Below are 22,465 nucleotides of genomic sequence, written 5' to 3' on the forward strand. Positions count from 1 at the left end.
GTTACAGCCGCAAATCAGGAAAGAGCTAAGCTAGGACAAGGTGCTCTTATCTAATGTTCTGTTGTTGTTCGTTGTTGACAGGGATCGGTGGTTGAGGATGAGGTCGGATACGAGTGGGCATACTGAGGCCCTGATCGGATGAAGAGATTTGAAGTAGTTAAGATTGTTTAGTTAACCAGTCACGTTGGCTGTGTTTTGAGAGAAGTGCCTGTCCCCTGCCGCGCTGTTATCTGAGGAGCGCGGGTGAACAGAAAATCCATTGGCGTTGCCACGGTAGACCAAGGCCGAAATCGACGAGGCTCACTTTCTGAGCCTGGTGAGAGGAGCAGCTGAGGAAGGGAGAACGTGTTCACATACCCGGCCACCGCTGGTGAATAACAGCTGTAGAGAATGTGTCATTTCACTTGGCCACCAGAGGCTGAGATCAGCTGGAAATGAACGTGCCTTTTCTCGCAACGCCCTCCTGAGGGAAAATTCAGCCGAAAGATTCTCTCCCTCTGTGAAACTGACTAAATTGAATATGCTCTGAGAGAGAGAGAGAGAGAGAGATAGAGAGAGAGAGAGAGCGCTTGTAAACCCATTATTGAAACTGACTAGATTGAAAGCGCACTGAGAGAGGGAGAGCTTTTAACACTGAGGTGACACTGGCCAAGTTGTCAAGATGCACCGACAGAGAGAGAGAGTAGAGCCAGCCCGGGAGAAGGTATTACTCCATCCTGAGATCGCTAAGGGAGTGGAAGCGGTCATAAGGTACTGAAGGGGAAAAGTGAAGTGAATGTGAATTTCCACAGAAGGAAAGCAGAGCCACATAAGGAACTGTCTCCTTTATTTAAAGGAGTAGTGCGCTCAAAAATATTATTGTCCTAAGCGTTCGGGCATGTGTTTTTATGCATACGTTGTTTTATCGTAAAAACATTTCCTATGCACCTTACCATGGTTTTCCTCACTTTTACAAATGCGAAATCAGGCAGCGGGGCACGGACATTTTGTGATAATCTGATCCGTTGCTGCATCGCCCTAAGCTCAAGTGCCTGTCGGCACTAAATCATAGTCCCCGCCCCTGAAGCGGACATCACCATTCCTAGCGATATTCTCTGTCTATCTCCGTAACGCTACTGTGCAGTGTAGCCAAACGCGCCCAATCATCACCTACATCCCGACGTCAGTTGACTCAGAACCCGGAATATCAACACACATCCTCTCACAGCACAGCGTGTCCCAATTCTGAATACAAAACACTATCTTTAAGGGAAACTGCAATACTCTGCAATTTATAATGTGCTTTTATTTCACAATAAACGCTGCGAGAACATCCGGCGATTTCCATATTCAACCACATTTTTTTTTCTTTCTTTGTTCTCGATACAGAAAAGTTTATCGTGAGAAACACAGTGTTCCTTTGGGTATAAGCGCATTGGATGTAGGCACCGTGATTCGCAAGGCTTCGGCATCAGCTTGTTGATACACCACCATAAACAATGTCAAGGTACTTTTTATTGCCGGTACCGCGAAAGGACATATGGGCCCGGGTGATCGTCACAAAATAGCGTGATGGTCATCTAACCATTGAGGTGTATCATCAACTTCCGGCTGAAGAAGCCATCAATTGGTATCTGGAAACTATGACATTTGCAGTAGGGCAGAATGTGGCTGTGTATAAAACATAACAGAAATTTGTCTCAGTAGCCGTTCTTTATTCTATTCTAATCGATCCATTACTTATGCACCATGTGAAAACTAATGATGAGCACAAACGTGGGACAATGCAAACACAGAGAAAACAACATGCAATGTTGGAGTCTACGATGTGATTGAGAGGTTAGTGCTATGCAGTGTGTTTAGCTCGCAATGGGAGGCCGATGCGGAAGTTGACGTAAGAATTCAAATAACACATACACAGCATTTTAACGTAACATTAGCCTAGAATTGGGCGTTGGTGGAACCTGTGCAAACACAGACGTGGACTCCATGCATTTTGGTGCTGGAATGCCCACTTGCCTGGGACAAATACAAGTACACACCGGTTGTTTCTGAGTGTCCTCACAAATTGCCAAAAACAACAAGCCATTGCAATGTTAGCCAGCCAGCCATACTTGTCATAAAATGAAACCTTGACTCATTTGTCTACAAATACGTCTACCGTAAAATTTAAATAATAATCAGCATTTCCATTCTCTCTACGTAACGCAGCGTGTCCGTTCAGATCAACACATTTTCATGAAATTAATTTAAAGGTTGCATTGTCCAGTTTTGGAATGCTGAACCTTATCATATTTGACAGTTTTACTATACTACCCCCCATTCCTTTCCTTTCCTTACGAATCCACCCTTTATTTCCAAGGACAAAAAACAATACGGCCTTATGCCTAGCTTGCTTTTGGTAAATGAAAGCTGCAAATATACTCTGCATGGCCACGAGGAAGTAGACAGTTGAAGACATCGACCTTGAGTCCCACGGCATCGATTCACACGTGCACCACTGTAGCATTAGGAATATTTACGAAAAACAAACAAATTGTTTGCTGGCATACACCAATGCTGCGGAAATTTCCAGAGATTTACTCATTTTATGAAAACACTCGGAATTCATAATCCACCTGTCAGCTGAGCACGTCTCCAGTTATCAGATAGTGAGTGCCACGCACAGGGAGCACCAACAGCCCCACATTTGCAAATGCTGCGCACAGCGAACAGTGACTGCCCCCCACCTTTTTCCTCTGGCGCCTCTGTCAGACTAGCCTATTTGTCACGGCTGGTCCGCCGCAAAGTGTTATAATTCAAACAGTGTATTGGTTTTGCTTCCTTCCTCTGAGGAGTGTGACCGTTCATTGCTGACCACCCTAGAGTCCCCAATATAATTGCCTTTATGCCCTCATTCAACCCCAAAGCTTGGGGTACATCTTGCCCACAGAAAAGGTCTTGGAAGAGCAGTACCCCTGCACCCCCACCCCTGCAATCATTTGGAAATGGAATGTGTTTGATATAATGTTTTACAGGGCGGCAGAGTTATCTGTATGCTGAATCTCTATAAAGACTTTAATCTTCTCAATGCTACTCTCCTGGTCTCATTCCCTTAAGGATGTGTACAATTATTATTATATTTTCTATTTTGGGGACTCTATGCCTTCAGACCCTACCTCGGCACCACCTCAAATTCACCTCCCATATACCTGCTATAGAGTGCTCAAACAGGCACTTTCTTTTAAAACAAATTGACAAACAGGGTACATCTGGAAAGACATTTTTTGTATGCTTTATTTGGACAATTTATACCTTTGATAGCTTTGAAATTCAAGTTACATATGTTTTCCATTGGTCATGTACAATGTATCAAAATTGCTGAACATATAAATAGCTGCTAATCATTTGTATCGGGAAGCGAACTGTTCCACAAGTTCTGCTTTCGGTGCACGTTTGCAATGTTTTGTGGCAATTTATGTGTCCTAGGAACCAAACCACAAACGATTCCGTGAGTATGCATGTCCAACACAGTCAAAGTCAGATCTTTCACGAAATCGAATTCCATTTCCTGGTATACTGGCTTGACCACCCACTTTTTGCTTCTTTTTCCGAAACGCCATTTCGTAACAAAGCATGCCAAATTTTCCAGAAGTTCGAGACTGTTGTCTGCCTATGTTCTCGTTATGCGCTAATAACGCAATTAGTGAGTGAGATTCCATACCCTGTATACCGAAAGGCAATCTCTTGGGCCGGTACTTTAGGCACATATTGTGGAACACCTCCAAATCTCCTGTGTGACAGAATTCTGTGAGTCCCTTCAGATCTCTTGATAGAGTTTTATCAAACACGGTCTTCTCAAGAGCTTTATGTGCAGGTGAAGATGGAACCAACCACTTCTTCTTGCATACCTGCTCCTTCGATAAGTGAACGTTGGAGCAGTGGTGCATCAATGAGCACCATTTTTCAATTCGAATGTCCACAGACCCATCACAAGTTTTGGAGCTCCACCAAAGATAGTTGCTGCAAGACTGGGACCACTGGAAAATATTTTCAGAACCCTTTTTTTTACCAGCAGCTGTGATTTTTTTATTGATTGATTTAGCTACGTGCCAGACATCAAATTGATGGCGAATGTTTGGAAATTGCTTGCGCATGACCGTGGCAATTGAAATATGGTTGTCGGTGGCTATGACGTTGATTTGCATTCCCTCGATTGGAGATCTTGCAGGGCTTTTATAAAACCATGTTTCTCCATGGCCACTGAGGATTTACATTTGGACACCTGCACGACCACAGAACTCACTATTTTTTTAGTCTCATGTCCTGAAAGTGGTATGTGCAGTACTTTGCAAAAAAACCGGGGCTGTCACATTGTCCATCACCAGCTAGCCTGAACCGTTTGCCAGAGAATGTCCATTCAATTGACATTCATTCAATTTTCCAGGCTTCACTGATAGCAGGGAATACAAATTCTCGTTGATATTTGAAATACTGAGTTTTAGAGAGGTACTGAAGTCCCACAAATTTATAGAAACTGGACAACTTACTAAAGCTCGAACCACTGAAAAGTAAAGCTGCTGCACACAGTAGATTTCCAGCTGGCACTTTGCCCAGCATCGGTTGAGCAGACCATGAAAATGGTGCATGGAGCAGGGCACAGGTGGCTTTGATTTTCAGGTTTGTGCCTTGTGATTCACGAGTAACATTCACCAATGGCTTCCCGCATTCTACCCCCCTCACTGGATGGACACATTTCAGCATCAGTATAATCTGTACTAGGCAGCTGTCAAATACAATGTATTTGTGCTCCTTTACTAAACTATCGTCCTGCATGAATGTGGTTTTTGACTCAACTGTGGTGACATATCCAGCAAACTGCCCACACTGAAGTCGAGATCTTTGGCAAGTTCCTTGGTCAATTCCGTTGAGGCTTCAGTCTCTGTTATTTAATCTTGTGTTAATTGGTCACAAATTGGAGAAACCATCAATCTCAATGGTTTATTGGGTGGCCCTTTTCTGCGGGTGTATGCTGTGTAATGGGCTCAGTGACTAATTCAAAAGCATCTTCCCTATTTCAGTTTCATCTTCATCTTGTCCAGTTCTCGCGTTGTAGCAATGGTCCAGCAACACTTTGCTTGCTTCGCTGGTCACATTCCATTCATTTTCTGGCCATTGGGCATATGCATCTCGAGTCTGCTTATTGACTGGAACACGCAGCGCCTCAAATAATAGTTGCTCCATGAGGAGATCTGTTTGGCAAGCAGCATCCTTGGTTTGATATGTTGTCTGTGTGCTCATAGGTCTTATGCTTCTGGGCCTCTAGGAAATGGGTTGTAAAAATATGTTCAATGTAAATCCAACATGCAGTATATAGCACTCTAAATAAAAAATACATGTTATGAAGATAACACCAGCACAAAACACTTTTCGCAAACGAAATTGTGTGTAACTTACCCTTGTTTTCTTGTATTTCTGTGCAATCATCTTCTTTGTCTGTGCAAGCTTCTTATTCTGTGTGAAGAGCGCACCAGCAAGCTGGTCCACCACCTCTGATCCATGTCCCTCCTCTTCTAATTCACCTCCTTGTATACATCCCTTGAATCGAATATTCATTTTTAAAAAACAAAAATAAATTGTATCTGGAATCAAATTCTTTCAACGCACAAGTCGCTTACATTCAGACTCGGGAACAGCTCCAAAGGATGATGTAACTATAGTCAAGGTACTATCATCACCCTTTAACACAGTACTTGTTTTAGAATGGATGAAAACAGCTAATTTGAACAGAGACTATCAGATGCAGACATTTGGTACATATATATAAAAACGCATAAATTAAACTCCATGTAAACAAACGACCAGATACATAAACTATTTCATATTATTTAGAATTCCATGTATAATACATTTGTGTAATCATAAAACTACCTGATAGACGGTGGTTGTGGACTCCGGGGAATATAAGGATGCAGAATCTAGCTCCTTCATTTTCAGTGAATTGCCACAAAGTGATAAAGTGAAAATTAATTTTGCACTTGATATGTGGGAAGATCCAACTGTCAATAATATGAACTTCTGCAAGTCTGTATGGCTCACCATTGGTATACTGGAATTTTCGGTGTTTTCGCCAGTATCGAGGGTCTGTGCTTCAGTCAATATGCTCGCCTAAAAGAATTGAAATGTAAAGCAACCGATTACGATAAGATTATGCTTATTTCGAACTGCACTATTGCATAGTCATCTCTGATTCTCATAAAACCAGGAACAGATGTCTAGCAAAATGTGGTATAGTTCTAAAGTAATACAATCTGGTAAATGTGCAAAGTTTAGTGAGAAACAATTACACCGAAAGCACCAATCCGTTCATGTAGTTATCTGTTCGGTTCCCCAAGGCCTACAGCTAATTCATCATCTACAGCTAATTCATCATCGTAAACTCACCTGGTCCCGTGTGTGCATTAATAGAGTTGGAATTGAATTCTGAAACAATTTACAAGAGGTTCTCAGTCAACGCTTTTTTGTGTACTGCGATGGGTTGTACATATCCGGCGCAAAGTGCAGGCTTCATATGCAGTATTTATCGCCCTTCAAGTCCATCGAGACTTTCATGGTTCTACTTTCAAGCTCGTCCGGCGCAAAGCCACAATATCTGACCCATTCTCTTATTCGATCTATAATCCTCTGGAATGTATGCATTATTGTGCCCTGAGGTTTGGAATGGGTCTTAGAACGGAAACTGGCAACCATACATGCAGGCATTCTTGAAAAATCTGTTAAGAAATAGACATATAGTTACAATAATGTTTTACACAAATGCGTGATAGGGATGGAATTATATCATAATGTTTCTATGCAATGTTTGTTTTGGTCACAGAAGCAAAACCTGTGTAGCGTAGTCGACTATACAATAGGGTAAGTTTCATACAGAATTGATTGAGGTGATGCAAATCATAAGATGTTAGTCGCCCGTTGAATGTACTTTCTTGCATCAAACGGAAACATGCTTATAGAAATGGTCCGCGAAGGATGCAATTCTATCCCAATTGACACTGTTGACACTTGCTATATACTGAGAACAGAATCAATTAAATAGAAGCCAATGGTAAAGGCAATGAGATGAATAAACATTAGACTACTGGGTACAATCGTTAGAAATAGATTTTACAGAGATCAAAAAGAGACAATCAGGTGACCTGCACTTACCTTGACTAGCAATCAATGAGATTCAGCAAGCCGGGTAGTTAGTAGCAGGAGAAAAGGTAGCGCAATCCGGAGTTGACTTCCAGTGCTCACATATACTCACAGGTAGCACGATCACGAGTTGACTTCCAGTGGTCACAGATGTTGTCTGGATATATATCAAGGGGTTTATAAGGAATCGTAAAAGCGGGTGTGCATGTGAATGAGGGACATGTTTATGGCATGGCCTTATGTGGATTGAAGGGGCACGGTCTGCAGCAAGGATACAGGCCTGCAGACACTAGGTCTGGGGATGCCCTGAGTACAATGGCCGCTTTGCGGAAGATAACTTTGAAGTGTGGAAGGTGTAGCGCACCTCGGACATTCCCATCCTGCCAGCACCCTCGGGAGGGCAGGGCCACAGGTGCGAACTGCCATTGATAGTGGAGGGGGGATGGATGCCCAAGAGGCATGGGGAAAGGGGCCGGAACACTGCTGAATGGAGGTGACACACTTATGTGGATTGAAGGGGCGCGATCTGCAGCAAGGCAACAGACCTGCAGACACTAGGTCTGGGGATGCCCTGAGTGCAATAGCCGCTTTGCGGAAGATAACTTTGAAGTGTGGAAGGTGTAGCACACCTCAGACCTTCCCATCTTGCCAGCACCCTCGGGGCACAGGTGCGAACTGCCATTGATACTGGAGAGGGGATGGATGCCCAAGAGGCATTGGGAAAGGGGCCGGAAAAAACTGCTGAATGGAGGCGACACACTTATGAGGACATCCTGCCAGTGTAAGGAAAGAGGTTTTTTTTTGCCTCATCAATGGTGCCAGAAGAGAAATCCTGGCAACAATAGAAGAGAGCCTACTGCAGGACCCGGTCTGAATCCATTTTGTATAAACCTCTGACTCCATATAGGAGTAGGCCGAATTCATGAATGTGAAGCCTCCTCTCCCCTTTTAAAGCGCCGCGAACAGCAAACACAGCGGCCTCCACCTTTTACTCCCCCTGAGCCTGTGCCAGACAAACTAATTTCACACGGATGTACTGGCTTGAATTGTTGCAAGCAAACAGTGTATTCTTTTATCCTTCCACTGAGCTCATCTCCCTTGTTTGTGACCGGGCCAAATGCTGCCCTGCAACCCATCCATCTCCACAAAGCTGCTCTTGAGCCTTTCACCCCATCCTGTGGAAGTTATCGTATGGTTGCCCCATGTTCCCATACATTGTCACTTTGATGTAGCAGAAGCGTGAGCCTTATCCACTGACCGCCCTAGAGTGCCCCCAATATAACCTGTCCACATATTTTTCTAAGACCAACACATGTCACTTCACTCATTCTTGCCTGATGGCACCAGGACAAATAAATCTCGTATGCAATCCTCTAATCACGCACCAGGAGAGTAAGACCATTGCACCCCTTATACCTGAAAAGGCCTCGAAATTAAACGTTTTTATATGTAGTTACAATTTATAGGTATCCGCACATTCTAGGGGTTGTACACGATTTGCATTATTCATTATGTGTCAGAAAATGTTATGTACTTTGGAAAGTCAGAAGTGACCAACACCAGCGGAATTGACCTGACCTTCACATCGGCCAGATGAGCGTGGTCGACCCACGTGCAGCAGAGTTCTGTGTGCTGACTTTACATAAAGCCTTTAAACTTCTATCAACCACTCTCCCAGTCCCATTCCCTTCTGGTTGTGTCCATTTACTAAAGCTTATATTTGTATTTTGGGGACTCTGTACCCTCACCGGCCCAGCCAGGACAAGTTAGTGTGTCATTGATTCACCGAAAAATGTAAACAACTATTCATAAAAGTTCAATAGTATTTTATTTGGTTGCTGATGCCAATGTCACACATGTACTAAACATTGTACACTTCTGGTTGCTGCACAGTGTGGGAAAATCCCCTGTACTGTCCGCTGTCGCTGGGGAATTTGGTGCGAATGGCTCCAACAACACAGGCCAGTATTACTCGTCGAACGTGGTGTCCAAGCCTCCCATGAAGCCACCATGTAAACGAATGATAGGCCACCAGCCAGTACCACCTGTGGAAGAGAAACATACAAGCTGTAACTTTAAATGAACATAATAAGTGTACAAACCTTAGTTAAACATGCAAACTTGTATTCTGTGGCATTGTTGCCAGTACAAATGTTACTTGTGGATCAATGAACTTGGGCTTTAAAGTGTAGACACATGACATAAGTGAACACGCATGCAATCCGTAACGTTTGGGGACAGAGAAATATTGTTTCTTGGTTCTACATGAAAGATACATAAAATGACCACTATGATTTGAACAGAGCGTGAGAGAACTATTGAATTGCCAGACTGCATTCATTTGGCAGTGATAGATCAAAGTTACGACAATATAGGAGACATCCATGTCCTAAGTTAAATCACATCTAGAGCACAATTACTCGTTACTTGGATTGCAATGGCGAACTGTTGCTCGAAGTTCGTGCATAAGCACCATCATAAACCTCAACACGGACCTTGTGAGGCAGGCTGCCCTAAAGTCATGCAGCTCTGTAACACATAGTAGTGGTGTGTCTTCTTCCGATATGTAGGCCAAGCATCCAGAGTTTTCTAGGCAGCAGCAGTTCTCCACCTCGGTTGGCATGACCTTGCACCAATTGCAGGTACACCAGGTGGAGACGTCGTCCATGTGACTAGGCTCAGACTCTTGATCGGGTGATTCGTCTTCCCAACTGTCGTCCGAAGCCCCATAATTTCCGCATCTTTCTCTTTCCCCTAATTCTGCCTCAGAATACTCCGGCTCATGCTGGTAGGGCATTATTGATGCCAAAATACGCCAAAATTAAAATCGATAGTAATGCTGGCACTAGTATCTATTTGAACAGGCTACGAGCAAGGAGGATAGCTAAAAAGGGCAGAAACGAGTCAGTTTATTTGAAAAAAGACTGTGAAACGACTGAAAAAGCAACTCTGATGTTGTCTGATGAGAAGCGGTCTGTTTATACTTCTTGTGGAAAGAGGCGTCCTGCCATTTCCATGGAGACATACCATTAGCAGAGAACGTTGACATGAGAGGTGCATTCTCATTGTGAAATGGGCCATACGCATCGAGTGATGTCAGCTTCAGGGGAGGGACTATGATTTAGTGCCGACAGGGCACTTGAGCTTAGGGCGATGCAGCAACAGATCAGATTAGCACAAAATGGGTGCGGTGCGCCCTGCTGCCTGATTTCGCATTTGTAAAAGTGAGGAAAACTACAGTAAGGTGCATAGGAAATGTTTTTACGATCAATGATATGATATGATATGATATGATATGGCATTTGTAACGCGCCTATACACAGTGTTTCAAGGCGCGACGAGGCAGGGGGGAACAAGGGGAGACAGACAGCGATCCTACTAGGACAGGTGTCATTCAGATCGCGCAAGGGTAGAGGGGAAGGGAAAAGTGCATGGGGTAAAGGGAGAGGGGAAAGTGCAGTACAGGGTTATTAGCATACAGCATACAGGATAAATAACAAGGGCCAGCTGGTGGCAAGTGCGAGGTAAGTGCAGACAAGTGCTGGGAAGGGGGGCTGTAGGGATACAGACACAATCCCGTAGTGCAGGGGTTGCCAGGGAGGCAGTGCAGGGGAGAGGGCTGGGCCAGGGACCGAGAACGGTGAGTGGCCCAGTTGCAGATTCAGTGCAGTTTCAGTAGTATTAGCAGGGGAGAGGGGGAGAGAAAGCAGAGGCAAAGAGGAAGGTTTTGAGGTGCTTCCGAAACCGGAGATGGTTCTCCTCAAGTTTCAGGGAGGCAGGAAGGCTGTTCCAGAGGGAGGCCCCTGTAGCGGAGAGAGATCTCGAGAAGAGCTCGAGACGGAAGATATTTAGGAAGAGAGAGTTGAAGGTATTTTGGCCCAAGGCCCCAGAAGGCCTTGTGGATGATGCAGATGGTTTTGAATTTAATCCTCGCAGCCACTGGGAGCCAGTACAGAGATTTCAGTCCTGGAGAGATACGGTCCCTGGGCTTGAGGCCAAGGACAAGTCTCGCAGTCCTGTTCTGGATGAGTTGCAAAGGGCGGAGAGTAGAGGCGGGCAGATTTAGATAAAGGCTGTTACAGTAGTCCAGCTTCGAGAGAACCAGGGCTCTAGAGACAGTGAGCTTCTGGGGGAAGGAGAGGAAAGGAAGGATACCTCTGAGGAGGTGTAGCTGGTAGTGTGACTTCTTAGAGACGTCGGATATGTGAGGAGAGTGAGAGTGTGGATGTGGAGTCGAAGATGACCCCAAGGTTTTTTGCCTTGCAGGTAGGAGCAGGAAGAGGGCCCAGAGAGGCCGGCCAGAGAGCTGCAGGGAAGGAGGGAGTGGGTGTGCCGATGAGTAGAATCTCAGTCTTACTGGCATTAAGGCAGAGGTCGTGGCGGCACACCATTCCTGAATAGCAGAAAGACAGTCTGAGATGAGGGAAGGAGAAGAGGAGGCCGAGGGTAGCCTGAAAATGAGCTGGGTACCATCCGCATAGCACTGAAAATTGGGTCAGAGAGCGGCGATGCGGTGGGCGAGAACTGCCCGATACTGGTTGAACAGCCAGGGAGAGAGGTTAGATCCCTGGGGGACACCACAGGTAGAGAAAAAGATGTCAGAGAGGAAAGACCCCAGTTGGACCTGGGAGGATCGATTGGAGAGGAAAGAGGTCAGCTACGCCAGTGCCTGACCAGTGATACCCAGGTTATCACGGAGACGGTTGAGCAGGATGGCATGGTTGACAGTATCAAAGGCAGAAGAGAGATCAAGCAAAATGAGAACACATGGAGTGTTAGAGTCAAGGTTCGAGAGCAGGTCCTCACGGATGTTCAGGAGAGCAGTTTCTGTGCTTCTGGCAGCTCTGAAGCCAGACTGATGGTCATGAAGACTACCAACAGATTCAGCGTGGAGATTAAGCTGGGAGATGGCCAGTTTCGAGCAGGAAGAGGGCCGTATCAACGTATGCATGAAAACACATGCCCTAACGCTTGGGACAATAATATTTTTGAGCGCACTACTCTTTTAACCTATGAAAATGAGACTTTACAGATCTGCTCAGAGGGAGAATATTTTGTATTAGTGCAGTAAAAGCACAGAGACTACATCCCACCCTAGGCTGACACTAAAAGATAAAGAGGCCTGTGGAAACATGAAAATACGTAGGAGGTTGAATGGTCAGCTTCACTAAGAACCTAAGATAATACTAAAATCATCTCCATTAGGTCCATTAACTCCAAAGCGGAACCCCAGAACCCAAGGGGAGGAAGCCTCCCAGTTATTGTCTTTTACACTCAGAAGAATTGTGTGTTACAGTTCTAATGTTCTGTGGTTTGGCTAAACTTTAAGAGAAATAAAAGTTCAAATGAGGTAACAAGCACGCGTGTTGTTTTTATTCCCACCATTACGTTCTGACACATACTTAGGTACATGTTTTCTTTTTTTTGTCATACTAGTCTATAAAGTTTTATGTGAACTGTATATGCATTTAAAAAAAAATTTTTAAGTTCTGCCATGCTAAAGTAGGGAGCGGGACTGCTGCAGCCGAAAGTCACATGTCACATAATTACGTATATTGATCAGCTGCAAAACTGTAAAATAAGGGTCTCTCGGTGCGTGGTTGCCTGCACACACTTGGTTTGCATGTGGGAGGCATGATGCAGTCTTAGCTTCGCAGGCAGGAATTCGCAGACCCTTCCTTCCCGGGCTGCCCGGTGCTATCTTCTGGGAAGCTCTTCGTGGGAGATGGGGAGACCTGCCTCTGTTTTAGGTTGCAACATGTGTGCATGGTTGTTCTACAGGGTGCCTGACTTTCAGATGCTTTACCCACATATGGGCCTCCCTCTAAAGGGATAGGCTATGTTCTGTCTCAAGGTGATGAACGCCTGTCAAAAGACCAGGGCATGGAAGGGTGGACAAGGGGATCTTTCTTGTACTGCCATTGGGGGCCAACATCACGAAATAGGTTGCAGCACCGGGCCTCCTGGCCACTCTACCTTCCACCCCAAGAGTCAGGCAGGGGACTTTGTCACCCCCCCTCCCCAGATATTGGGTGGTTGTTGAACGCTTGAATTCATGTTGACCAGTAATTAGGATCCGAGTGTCCCACTCGGCTTCAGCGTTCCTGTCTAACTGAAGGGTATATTTGACATATTTTCCATTTTCCCTAAACAGGTGTACCCGAATTTTCCCTGCTGAAACCTCTTCTTAGGCCTCATTAGAGACCTAAATACTGCTGTTCGACCCCTGAGACAACATATGTGCCAGGAGGCCCCAGGCACACTAGTTTCCTCTGCTGCTAGTCTGGCAATCTGTTCCCAAAGCTTCGGACTGGCATCTGGCATGAGCTGCCGCGGCCAGATCTGGCACAGTCGCCATGATTTCACTGATTCTGGGGCACTCTGAATCTACATCGCTTTAGGTTGTCAAGTGTAGTTTATTTCCTGCTGTCATTTCCAGATCCTGGGCATGATTGTTACACTCTATTTGTGCATCTGTCGCTGTAAATCAGTACATCGTTTTGTCCAGTCTTGCTTCCGGGTCTCTCTGAATGTGTTCTTTAATTGTTTGCCACTTCCTTCTGTGCTGTACTGCCTTCTTCCGTTGTGTGCACCCCCTTACAGTGTAAAAACACAGACATAAACCAGTCATTCTTTCATGAATATGTTTCTAAATGTATTCAATTATTCAGGGGGGAGGACTCTCCGGTTGCTACAAACAGCTGTGGATGATGCGGGAAGCTACACCTGCATTGTGACAAACGTTGCAGGAGAACATCGGAAACTGTTCAACCTCCATGTTTTGGGTAAGCATATGGGCCCAGTTTACAAAATAAACAAAATGTTTTTGAATGGGTTGATGTGCACACAGGCGTTTTTTATTGCTGCCAGTGTATTTCTTGAAGCAACTATTGTACTGAATAACTGATTTGCGTGCACAGTTCTCCATAAACACAACCAAAATAGCTTTTGTGTTGATCAGAAAAAATAAAGGTAGAACAGGTGACAATTCAATCACAAATTTATAAATGCATGTCACAAAATAAATTGAAAAACAGTTGATTCCGTGGTATTTAATAGCCTGTCATAGACCAGTCATTAATGTATCTTTTTATCAAAATATCATATATATATAAACTAAGGATGTCTGTGCACAATCTTCCTCTCTGCCTCTCCCCTTCTAAACCTCTGGATTTCTGGCACAACTGAGCACTCAGATCCAATCTAGTGACAGATGTTTATAATAATATCTAGTTTTGATATAGCACTACAAATCCACAGGTATATAAGCACTGCAATAACAGTTGTTATTATTATTCCGCTGCGTGATACTCAATTTATCGACTTGGAAAGAATGAAAGGCTGAGTTGGCCCTGCCAGGATTCAAACCTGCGTCAGCAGGCCACACACGAATGTCAAAACGAGCATTCAACTATCTGTGCTTTCTGACCAGCTATATGTTGCAACCATTTTATCACCCCATCCAAACTTGAAGCCTGTTCAAATGATCGTATATTGTTATTAGTTATAAATACTTTAATGTAAGGGTAAGTGTTAAAGAAAATGATGTAAGCACCAAGGCCAGTGTGCATTATGCACTTAGTGATTCAAACATACAGCCCTTTTTGCCACAGGCATATTTTTTCAATATAACGTTTTGTGGTCTTTCTTATGGTTCCTACATGTCTGTAATTTTACACAAAGCAGCCAAGAACCATCCTTGGTGTTATTTGTCTCTTATCCATTTGTCATAAGGGTATTTTGAAAATGTACAATAGAGTGTACCAGACAGTCAATACTGCAATGATAAATTATCAGAAATTAATTAAAATGGTAATTCTATATTTTGATAATGTGCTTTGTAAAGTTCTTAAGTTAACTACATGATATAATGCCAGTGATCAATCAAAATCATCAATGTAAAATGAATATTAAAAAGGGCCAGTTTACAAGGTAAGTACAGTTTGATAATCTCCGTTTTAGTTTTGGATATAAGCCAAAACGATGCAGCTACAGAGAAATGTCATATGAGGAGGGACACAAAGCTTGTAGGTGTTGCTTGGTTATCTACCCACCCATTGACTGTACCTGGCCATGTTAATCTCTATGGCCATTGCAACCCCGCTTCCTACCCATCGTCGCCCAAAACACATCCTCCTGGGATCTCTTTGAGCTAGCCTTCAAACGGTGCCATCAAAGTGCCTGCCAGTATTTTTCAAAGCAGTCTTATGAGAGTTAATGACTTAGTTGGAGCGGTAAACACGCTACGGATGTAATACAAATAACTTAACCATATCTGTCTTTCGCCACTATGTGTGTCTTTCACTGAAGTCCTGTTAAAACAAGCAATGGCGAGGGGCAAAACCTCGATCCTATACAAGCTCCTAGAGAAAGGTGACCCCAACAAGAAGGAGAACTATATGCTTAAGTGGGAAAGGGACTTTGGGAGAGAACTGGAGTTGGAGGAACGGGGGCGGATCTGTTCCCGTATGCACAAAACCTCTAAATGTGTTACGAATAAAGAGGGGCCTGTCAAAGTCTGTTATAGTTGGTATGTCACACAAGAAATCTTGAACACATGCAATCCCGGGACAGTCACTTCTTTGTTGGAGGGGATGCACAGTGGTGGGATCCCTATTCCTTTTTTATGGTCTTGCCCAAAGTCAATGCAAGTGTTGGACCAGGTTAGATTAATCACAGGATTGACAATACCGTGGAACCCGGGGATTGTGCTACTGGGGGACACGGGCGGTGGGACGTTCCCGCTTATGGGACACTTGGCGGACTTGAGTTCCCACCTACTCACTGCAGCGAAAATGACTATCGCCGAGATATAGAAGCAACATGAAGGCCCAGCAATCACCATGTGGTGGGCAACACGCTGGGACAAAGCAGTGGCAGAGAAAATAACGGCCTCTCGACTGGGCGTCATGGGGAGATTTTATAACACCTGGTCCCCTTTCTTTGACTACGCAGAACAGTACTTCGATGATGTACAAAACATTGAGCCCCATGCATCTCCCTATCAACCACCACCTGATAATGAAATTGTGCAATGTGCAAAGCTCAACGAATGTATAGCCCTATGTTATTTATGCTGTCTCACATTATTAAGGCTAATTGCGCCTGTACTTTGATCTGACCTGACATCTGTTGTAAAATACCAATAAAATATATTGTTGAAAAAAAACAAAAAAACAAGCATTGACAAAGCTAACAGTTTTGGCTTGTGTATAAGTGTTAGGCATTTGCAAGCACTGCTACTATATGCCCAGGTACTCACACCATTTTGCAGTTGCTACCATTGATGGCCAATTAATGCCACTAACAAAGTGTCAAAACCTTTGGCGTTGCCAGTGCTTGTTTTAATGCCTCTACGGATAATTCACCCTCAGTGTAATGGTGACATTCCTGTTGAACACATGCAATGACAATGTATGTCTCCAAATACCAGGCCAGTTTTACCACAAGCCTTTCCTTTGTCACTGCTGCTCCCATTCTATTTTTAAACATAAACACAGGCGGTTACGACTGATTTTCTATACTCTGGCCTGGTGGACAGATGTATAGAAGCGCAACCTAATATTGTGATAGGGACAAATCTGGGAGCTGTAGCCAAACCAGTTTGCGGTAGCAAGGCGAGTGGTTTAGGATACGTCTCAAGAGGTGGTGAGCCTGTAAGGGGTTCACAATGAACGCACACAGTGAAACAGTCAAGGACACAACTAGACAAACAGGTATACAAATACTTCTTTGTTTATGGCCAAATAACACAATGAAAAATGACTGCTAACATGTAATAATATCACACAACACTAAAACTAGATACATATATACAATCACTGGAGTAGGGCAAAATACATATCAAACCCCTGAAAAGGAAGGGACAGATTAGTTTAAGCACTAATAGTCCACAGAGGTACAATCATAACTTCAGAAGTCCATCCCTATGATGTATGGGGCCTTTTGCTCAAAAGTTCAGCAAAGTTCCATACAACTTTGTGAAGTTGGAAAAAAGGAAGGTAGGGTCTCTGGGGTCCAATGAACAGTTCCAAAGGTTAGGGAACAAGTTCATCTAAATAACAAACTTTCGGTGTGCTTGTGTGAACAAGCAGGCAAAGCCAAGCTAATTCCAAAGTTTTTAAAAGTGATCAAAACTTTTAGGATGGAGTAAGGGGTTCAGGTAAGTATCGCTACAATTCACCCCCATATTCCGATTGTTCATGGGACTTGGCAAGTCTGCTGAAGAGGGTCCAAAGCCACCTTTTCCGTCGTCATCTTTAGCCCTTAATCCCCAGGGCTGCAGGTTCGAGCACTCCTTGGGTCAGCGAGTAATGGTCCTCCAGTTGAGAAATGCAAAAGAACTCGATGCAGGCCCCTCTCAGGACAGGACTGGAAGCAGGTAACCAGTTTTGGACAACGGCCACTGATGCACAGTGACGCAAAGGGTTTCACTTGCCACGGTCAGACTTTGCCTCCTATCTCGGGACCACGACATTTTGCAGAGATAAGTCTTGTTGCACAAGCTGAAGATCCCCCAAGTTCCAGGCCTCAACTCAAAACGGCGATGTCTGCAGCACGGTAGCACAAACTCAGAGCTGATCAGCCACTGGGTGGTCCAGGGGCACTTCACAAGGCTCTTTTTCGTAGGACTCCGAGCTGACATCAAGAATGGATGGCCCCTCCATTCCATGGGTCGCAGATCCTTCGCAGGACTGCTGAGATCACCTGCATGACAGGGGTCTTCCGGGACAGCAGCAGAGGTTGGTCGCCAGGCCTTTTTTCCAGCGGGTCTCCTGTCTCCTTGTGGGTCTTGCTGCTGGACAGGATTCTTGGCTCCTTCGGCTTCTTCCAGGACCTCTGTAGAGAGAGTGCAGGGGCACTCTTCCTATCCAAAAAGCCAGGTAAGAGCAGAAACTCCCACTAGCCAATGACAGATCTGGCACACACACACCCCAGCAGTGGTCAAATCAGGGCCACTGGTGGCAAAACTCCTGCATACCACTCAGACACACTGAAACCAGTTTGTGTATTGGGACCAGATAGTCCTGGCATCAAACAACATTAGCCCTCCAGTAGCCCACCAAAAGCCTTTGCTTTCCCAGGCACTGGAAGTCCATATAAGGATTTTCCTGGCTTCACACGCCAGGAAGATGGGTAAAACACAAGAGGGCCAAAGGATAAGGGAAAAACCTTGTGGCATGGCCATGTTTGACCACTAGCCACAGTAAGTAGCCAAACACGGCAAACGCAGTACGGCTAAAACAAAATACACCAAAAAATATCAAACAGTAACTGCTGCCACCTGCTTGTCCCTTAAGCACACCTAGACTACATAACAATCATCTGAGTGTCAGAGGCATAGCCAGGATTGCCTAACAAGTGGGGCTTGAAGCTAATGTAGTTGGGCCCACCGCAGTGCCAAATAACAGTGTAGGGCAAAACAAAAAGTGTACCCGATTGTACTACATTGTAAGATGCATTGTAAAATGATAAAAAGTTACCAAAGTGATGACAAGTTACCAAAAGTAGTAACAAAGTAACAAGACTAAGGGGGACAATGTTTCCCAGTACTGACAGCCTGAAGGACATGTGAGTTTCCCCATGACAAATAAGCAAAAGCCAGTGTAGTGAAGCTTGAAGCTTCACTGCACTGCCAAAAAGAGCAGGTCAGACACAAAAAGTCCATAGAAATGGAAGGAAATGTGCTGTAAAGAGAAATCTTTCCTTACACAGGCCTTGCTTCAAAATATATGTGTTCTTCTCTTGTAATGCTGCTGTCAGCAACGACTGAGCTGGCACTAACAAATGCACACCCAACTGCAGCACTCTCACCCACAGAGATAGACAGAATGTGACAGAGCAACAGAGATAGAGGAAAAGAGTGCCGAGAGAGAAAGAGACAAAGAGACGTGAAGACGAGAGAGCGTGCTAGATCAGCATACAATACATCGGGTACAGCTAGTAGTGTGCATATTTCTTAAACATTCAGAAGCACTTGTTTGATATCTATCAGCAGCACTTTCTTTAAAAATAGTATGTTATCAAACTTTGAGAGACGATCTTTCAATGAAATGACAGGTTTTGAAACACTTTTTTAGAACTCATGTAGAAGCCACTCTCCACCCTCTTACCGTTGCAGATTAGCCAGGAGGTAAGATAGCTCATGGGCAACACGCTCGCCTTGGAAGAAAGACAATGCAGACCAACAAAGGTTCAATCCCCGGTTCCGCACTTAGACACCTCTGGGAATTAAGCGCGTTATAAATAACCAATTATAAGTTACTTATACATTTGGTTCCCTGAACAAAATAGTGTCTGTGACAATGATTTCAAATAGAGGTGCAGTTCCACAATGAGCATATTATATAATGCCAATGTTTGTGCCTTCTTTTTATGGGCCACAGTATAAATGATTATCCCCAAATTCAGAGAAGGAGCATCCTTGACCTTTATTCTTGGAAAACCACAAATGATTCTACATATGTATCAGGCACTGCTTTACCCTAAAAGCAGTTATGGAGCCAGGATGTCCTCCCATGGAGTGCTTGCACACCACACATGTGTTTCATGGTTAGGGGCCCTGGCGACTAAAGGAGATATATTTATTTTATTGGGGTGTTTTTTTTAGCATGCTTCAGCGAGCCCCAGAGAAGTTTGAACTATTCTAGAGGATTGAAAACGTGTAACTTGTGCTTGAACAAAAAGTAACTTGACAGCAGAAAATAGTCTCCTCTGAGTTTTATGAGTTTACTTTCAAGACACACATCAGAATAAACTGTGTTTTAACAGGATCTTCTTTAATGGCATTGAAAAGGATATGCAGTTTGCCACGATAACAAGTTTGAAGAGCTACAAAAATGGAAAGGAAGTTGACTTTGCAATTACATTTAGAATATTAGATTGCGTTATTGGGTCTGTGGGGGCTAAGGAACCTATCGCAGTGTGAATGACTCAAACACTCAGACTCACCGGAAAGAATTGTCACAGGCAAAGCCTGGCATGCCATTTGCTGCATCATAGTGAGTACCAATAGCTTCATAACATTACACGTAATGCATGTTAGTCTTAACCAACTAAACAGCGTACATTTAATGGACCGTGTAAAGATAAAAGAAAGAGTTGGCTCTTTCAGAATTCAAGTATAAGCATGTTTTTCTCTTCAGGCGCAGAACAGTAAAATGCATGTTAAATAACTGCTGTATATGGAAATCCATAAGCCTGCTAAAGGTAGAAGTGAACTAAAAAACATAATCCCCTTTTCTCACCTAACATCAGAACTTCATGCACAGTCCTGTTTCTTAGAAATATGAGCTCTCAGATCATGTTCTAAGTGCCAAGGATGAGTATGCTCATCCTTTTTGCATAGACTTGCATAATAGCCTGGCACTTAAGGGGTTAAGTCCTGGCATTTGTATCGCATGCCGTTTTGCTTTCTTGTACACATTATAAATGCCATGTGCCAGAATGAAATATGAAGTGAAAGCAAAAGCCAGAACTGGTTTATCATTTCACACCCGATATGGCACATACTTCTTTCAGACTTACAACACAGAAGTGTCTGTGTGATAGTCACTTGCTTGTGGTCATTGTTTGAGGCATGCAAGCATTTTTGTACTATGCATAACAGACATGACATTGATAAGTCTGAAATTAAAGGTGATAGCTCACTTCCAACACATGGCCGGACAAAGCCTCCTGCTTGAATCAGAGCTGGGAATATCACACATATTATTGGGTTTTGTTTGTGTTTATTTTAGCAAGATGGTCTTTCTGCAGAGACTTGCTGTACATTTGTTTAGGATTGAGGACTAGTTCTTAATATGGATGTTAGGCATTTGCTCATCCTTGTCCATTGCACCATGGACATACAACAACCTGTAGTCAGAGAAGGGAAAGATATTTACTCCTGAGCCCACGTTCCATTTGCATGAATGGAAGGCACAGAAATGCATTAAATGATTTCATTGTATCTATTGGAGTTAGAGCCAAGCTGCACAAAGAGTTCGGGTGCGATGGCTCTCTGGTGATTTAGTTTCCTCCTGGACTACCCTTTGTTCACTGTGAGTTTGTAAATGATCCTTTGAAGTCAGGGCATTTTAAGATATTTTGTGGTCCTGGCACAGACAACTTTGGAGTCCCCTGAACCAAAAACACGTGAATGGACCACTAAGACTCTAGTCACCCTTTCCCTCTGCCACCACTTCATCACAAACACCACCCATACCTTGTTTTGTAGGCTTGGTAGTGATTACAATAAGCCTGGATACTCCCTCAAAGTCCCCCTTTCCTGCCATCCATGTTGCAATGAGAATAATACATTAAGTGGCATGACAAGGGGAACAATAACTGTCCATTTTGAGGGTACTTGTGTTCTAGCATAGGTACACGACACATTTTAACATAGTATCAATGCATGACACAGAAAAAGTAACTGTATGACAAAGTTACACATTCCTCATCATAGGTAGAGAACTCAGATTAGCATCATAAAATATTGTACAACTGCTGAAGAATGGGTGAAGGAGAAACATTGAAATCAATGTACACAAACCACAGCATAGAGAGCAGAAGTTACCAGGAAGTTGCATGCACCCAAACCTCGACTGAGTTTAGAAGACACCATGGTTGTTTAAGTGCTGTTGCTGTGAATGTGGCAAGAAACTAATTTGTGTTGTGCAATATACTAATGTGGCTATTATTGTAAATGAAAAAATAGTATATCCGTTTAAGCCGTGAGTGTGGATTTTCTGAAGACATTATCCGGAGAACTGAACTACTTCCTGGGGCTGACAATTTTGAACTATTAGGGACTGGTCATTTTGGCAGGTCAGCAACTATGGGGTTGCACTGCATCACACACTTTGGGCCCATTTAGCAAATGTGCCACTTAACTGCATTGTTTCCCGATTATTGTAAAACAGCAAGGTGCAATCAACTCAATCATGAACTAAAAATAGTACTCAGTTTTGTAGACTGGACTTGGAATGTACTCAAATCACATGATAAACCATCATGGCAATATTCTTTTATAAAAATCATCTGTGTAACAGGAGAATGATTGTAGCTTTATTTTCTCCATCAGAAATGGAAGCCCTACAAGTATCAGATTATTATGTGATGTGAACCTAAAAGAGTTCATCTGAGTTTTCTACTGTATTTCAAAGATTTAAACGCACCCAGTGAAAGACCATTTTGGTGGGTTTACATGCTTGTAGTCATTGTTTGGCACAGGCTTACACATTGTTATTCCTTTGGCATTTTTTTTAAAAAAGCAGACCGTTTTGTGTCACTCAAGCAGCCTTAAAATATGCCTGCAATAGGCCTATGGCAT

General features: G+C 43.7%; 1 protein-coding gene across 2 annotated transcripts in view; it reads left to right on the top strand.

Annotated features, from left to right (window-relative positions):
• HMCN1 (hemicentin 1) overlaps positions 1–22,465 on the top strand; it is a 1,785,366-nt gene that overhangs the window by 892,061 nt on the left and 870,840 nt on the right. For both annotated transcript variants that reach the window (XM_069641364.1, XM_069641365.1), the window contains exon 47: positions 13,824–13,937. In XM_069641364.1, the coding sequence (XP_069497465.1) occupies positions 13,824–13,937 (114 nt within the window). The remainder of the gene's footprint in view (positions 1–13,823; positions 13,938–22,465) is intronic.

This window comes from Ambystoma mexicanum, chromosome 1q (assembly GCF_040938575.1).
Source record: "Ambystoma mexicanum isolate Mex_15411 chromosome 1q, UKY_AmexF1_1, whole genome shotgun sequence".
Classification (NCBI taxonomy): domain Eukaryota; kingdom Metazoa; phylum Chordata; class Amphibia; order Caudata; family Ambystomatidae; genus Ambystoma; species Ambystoma mexicanum.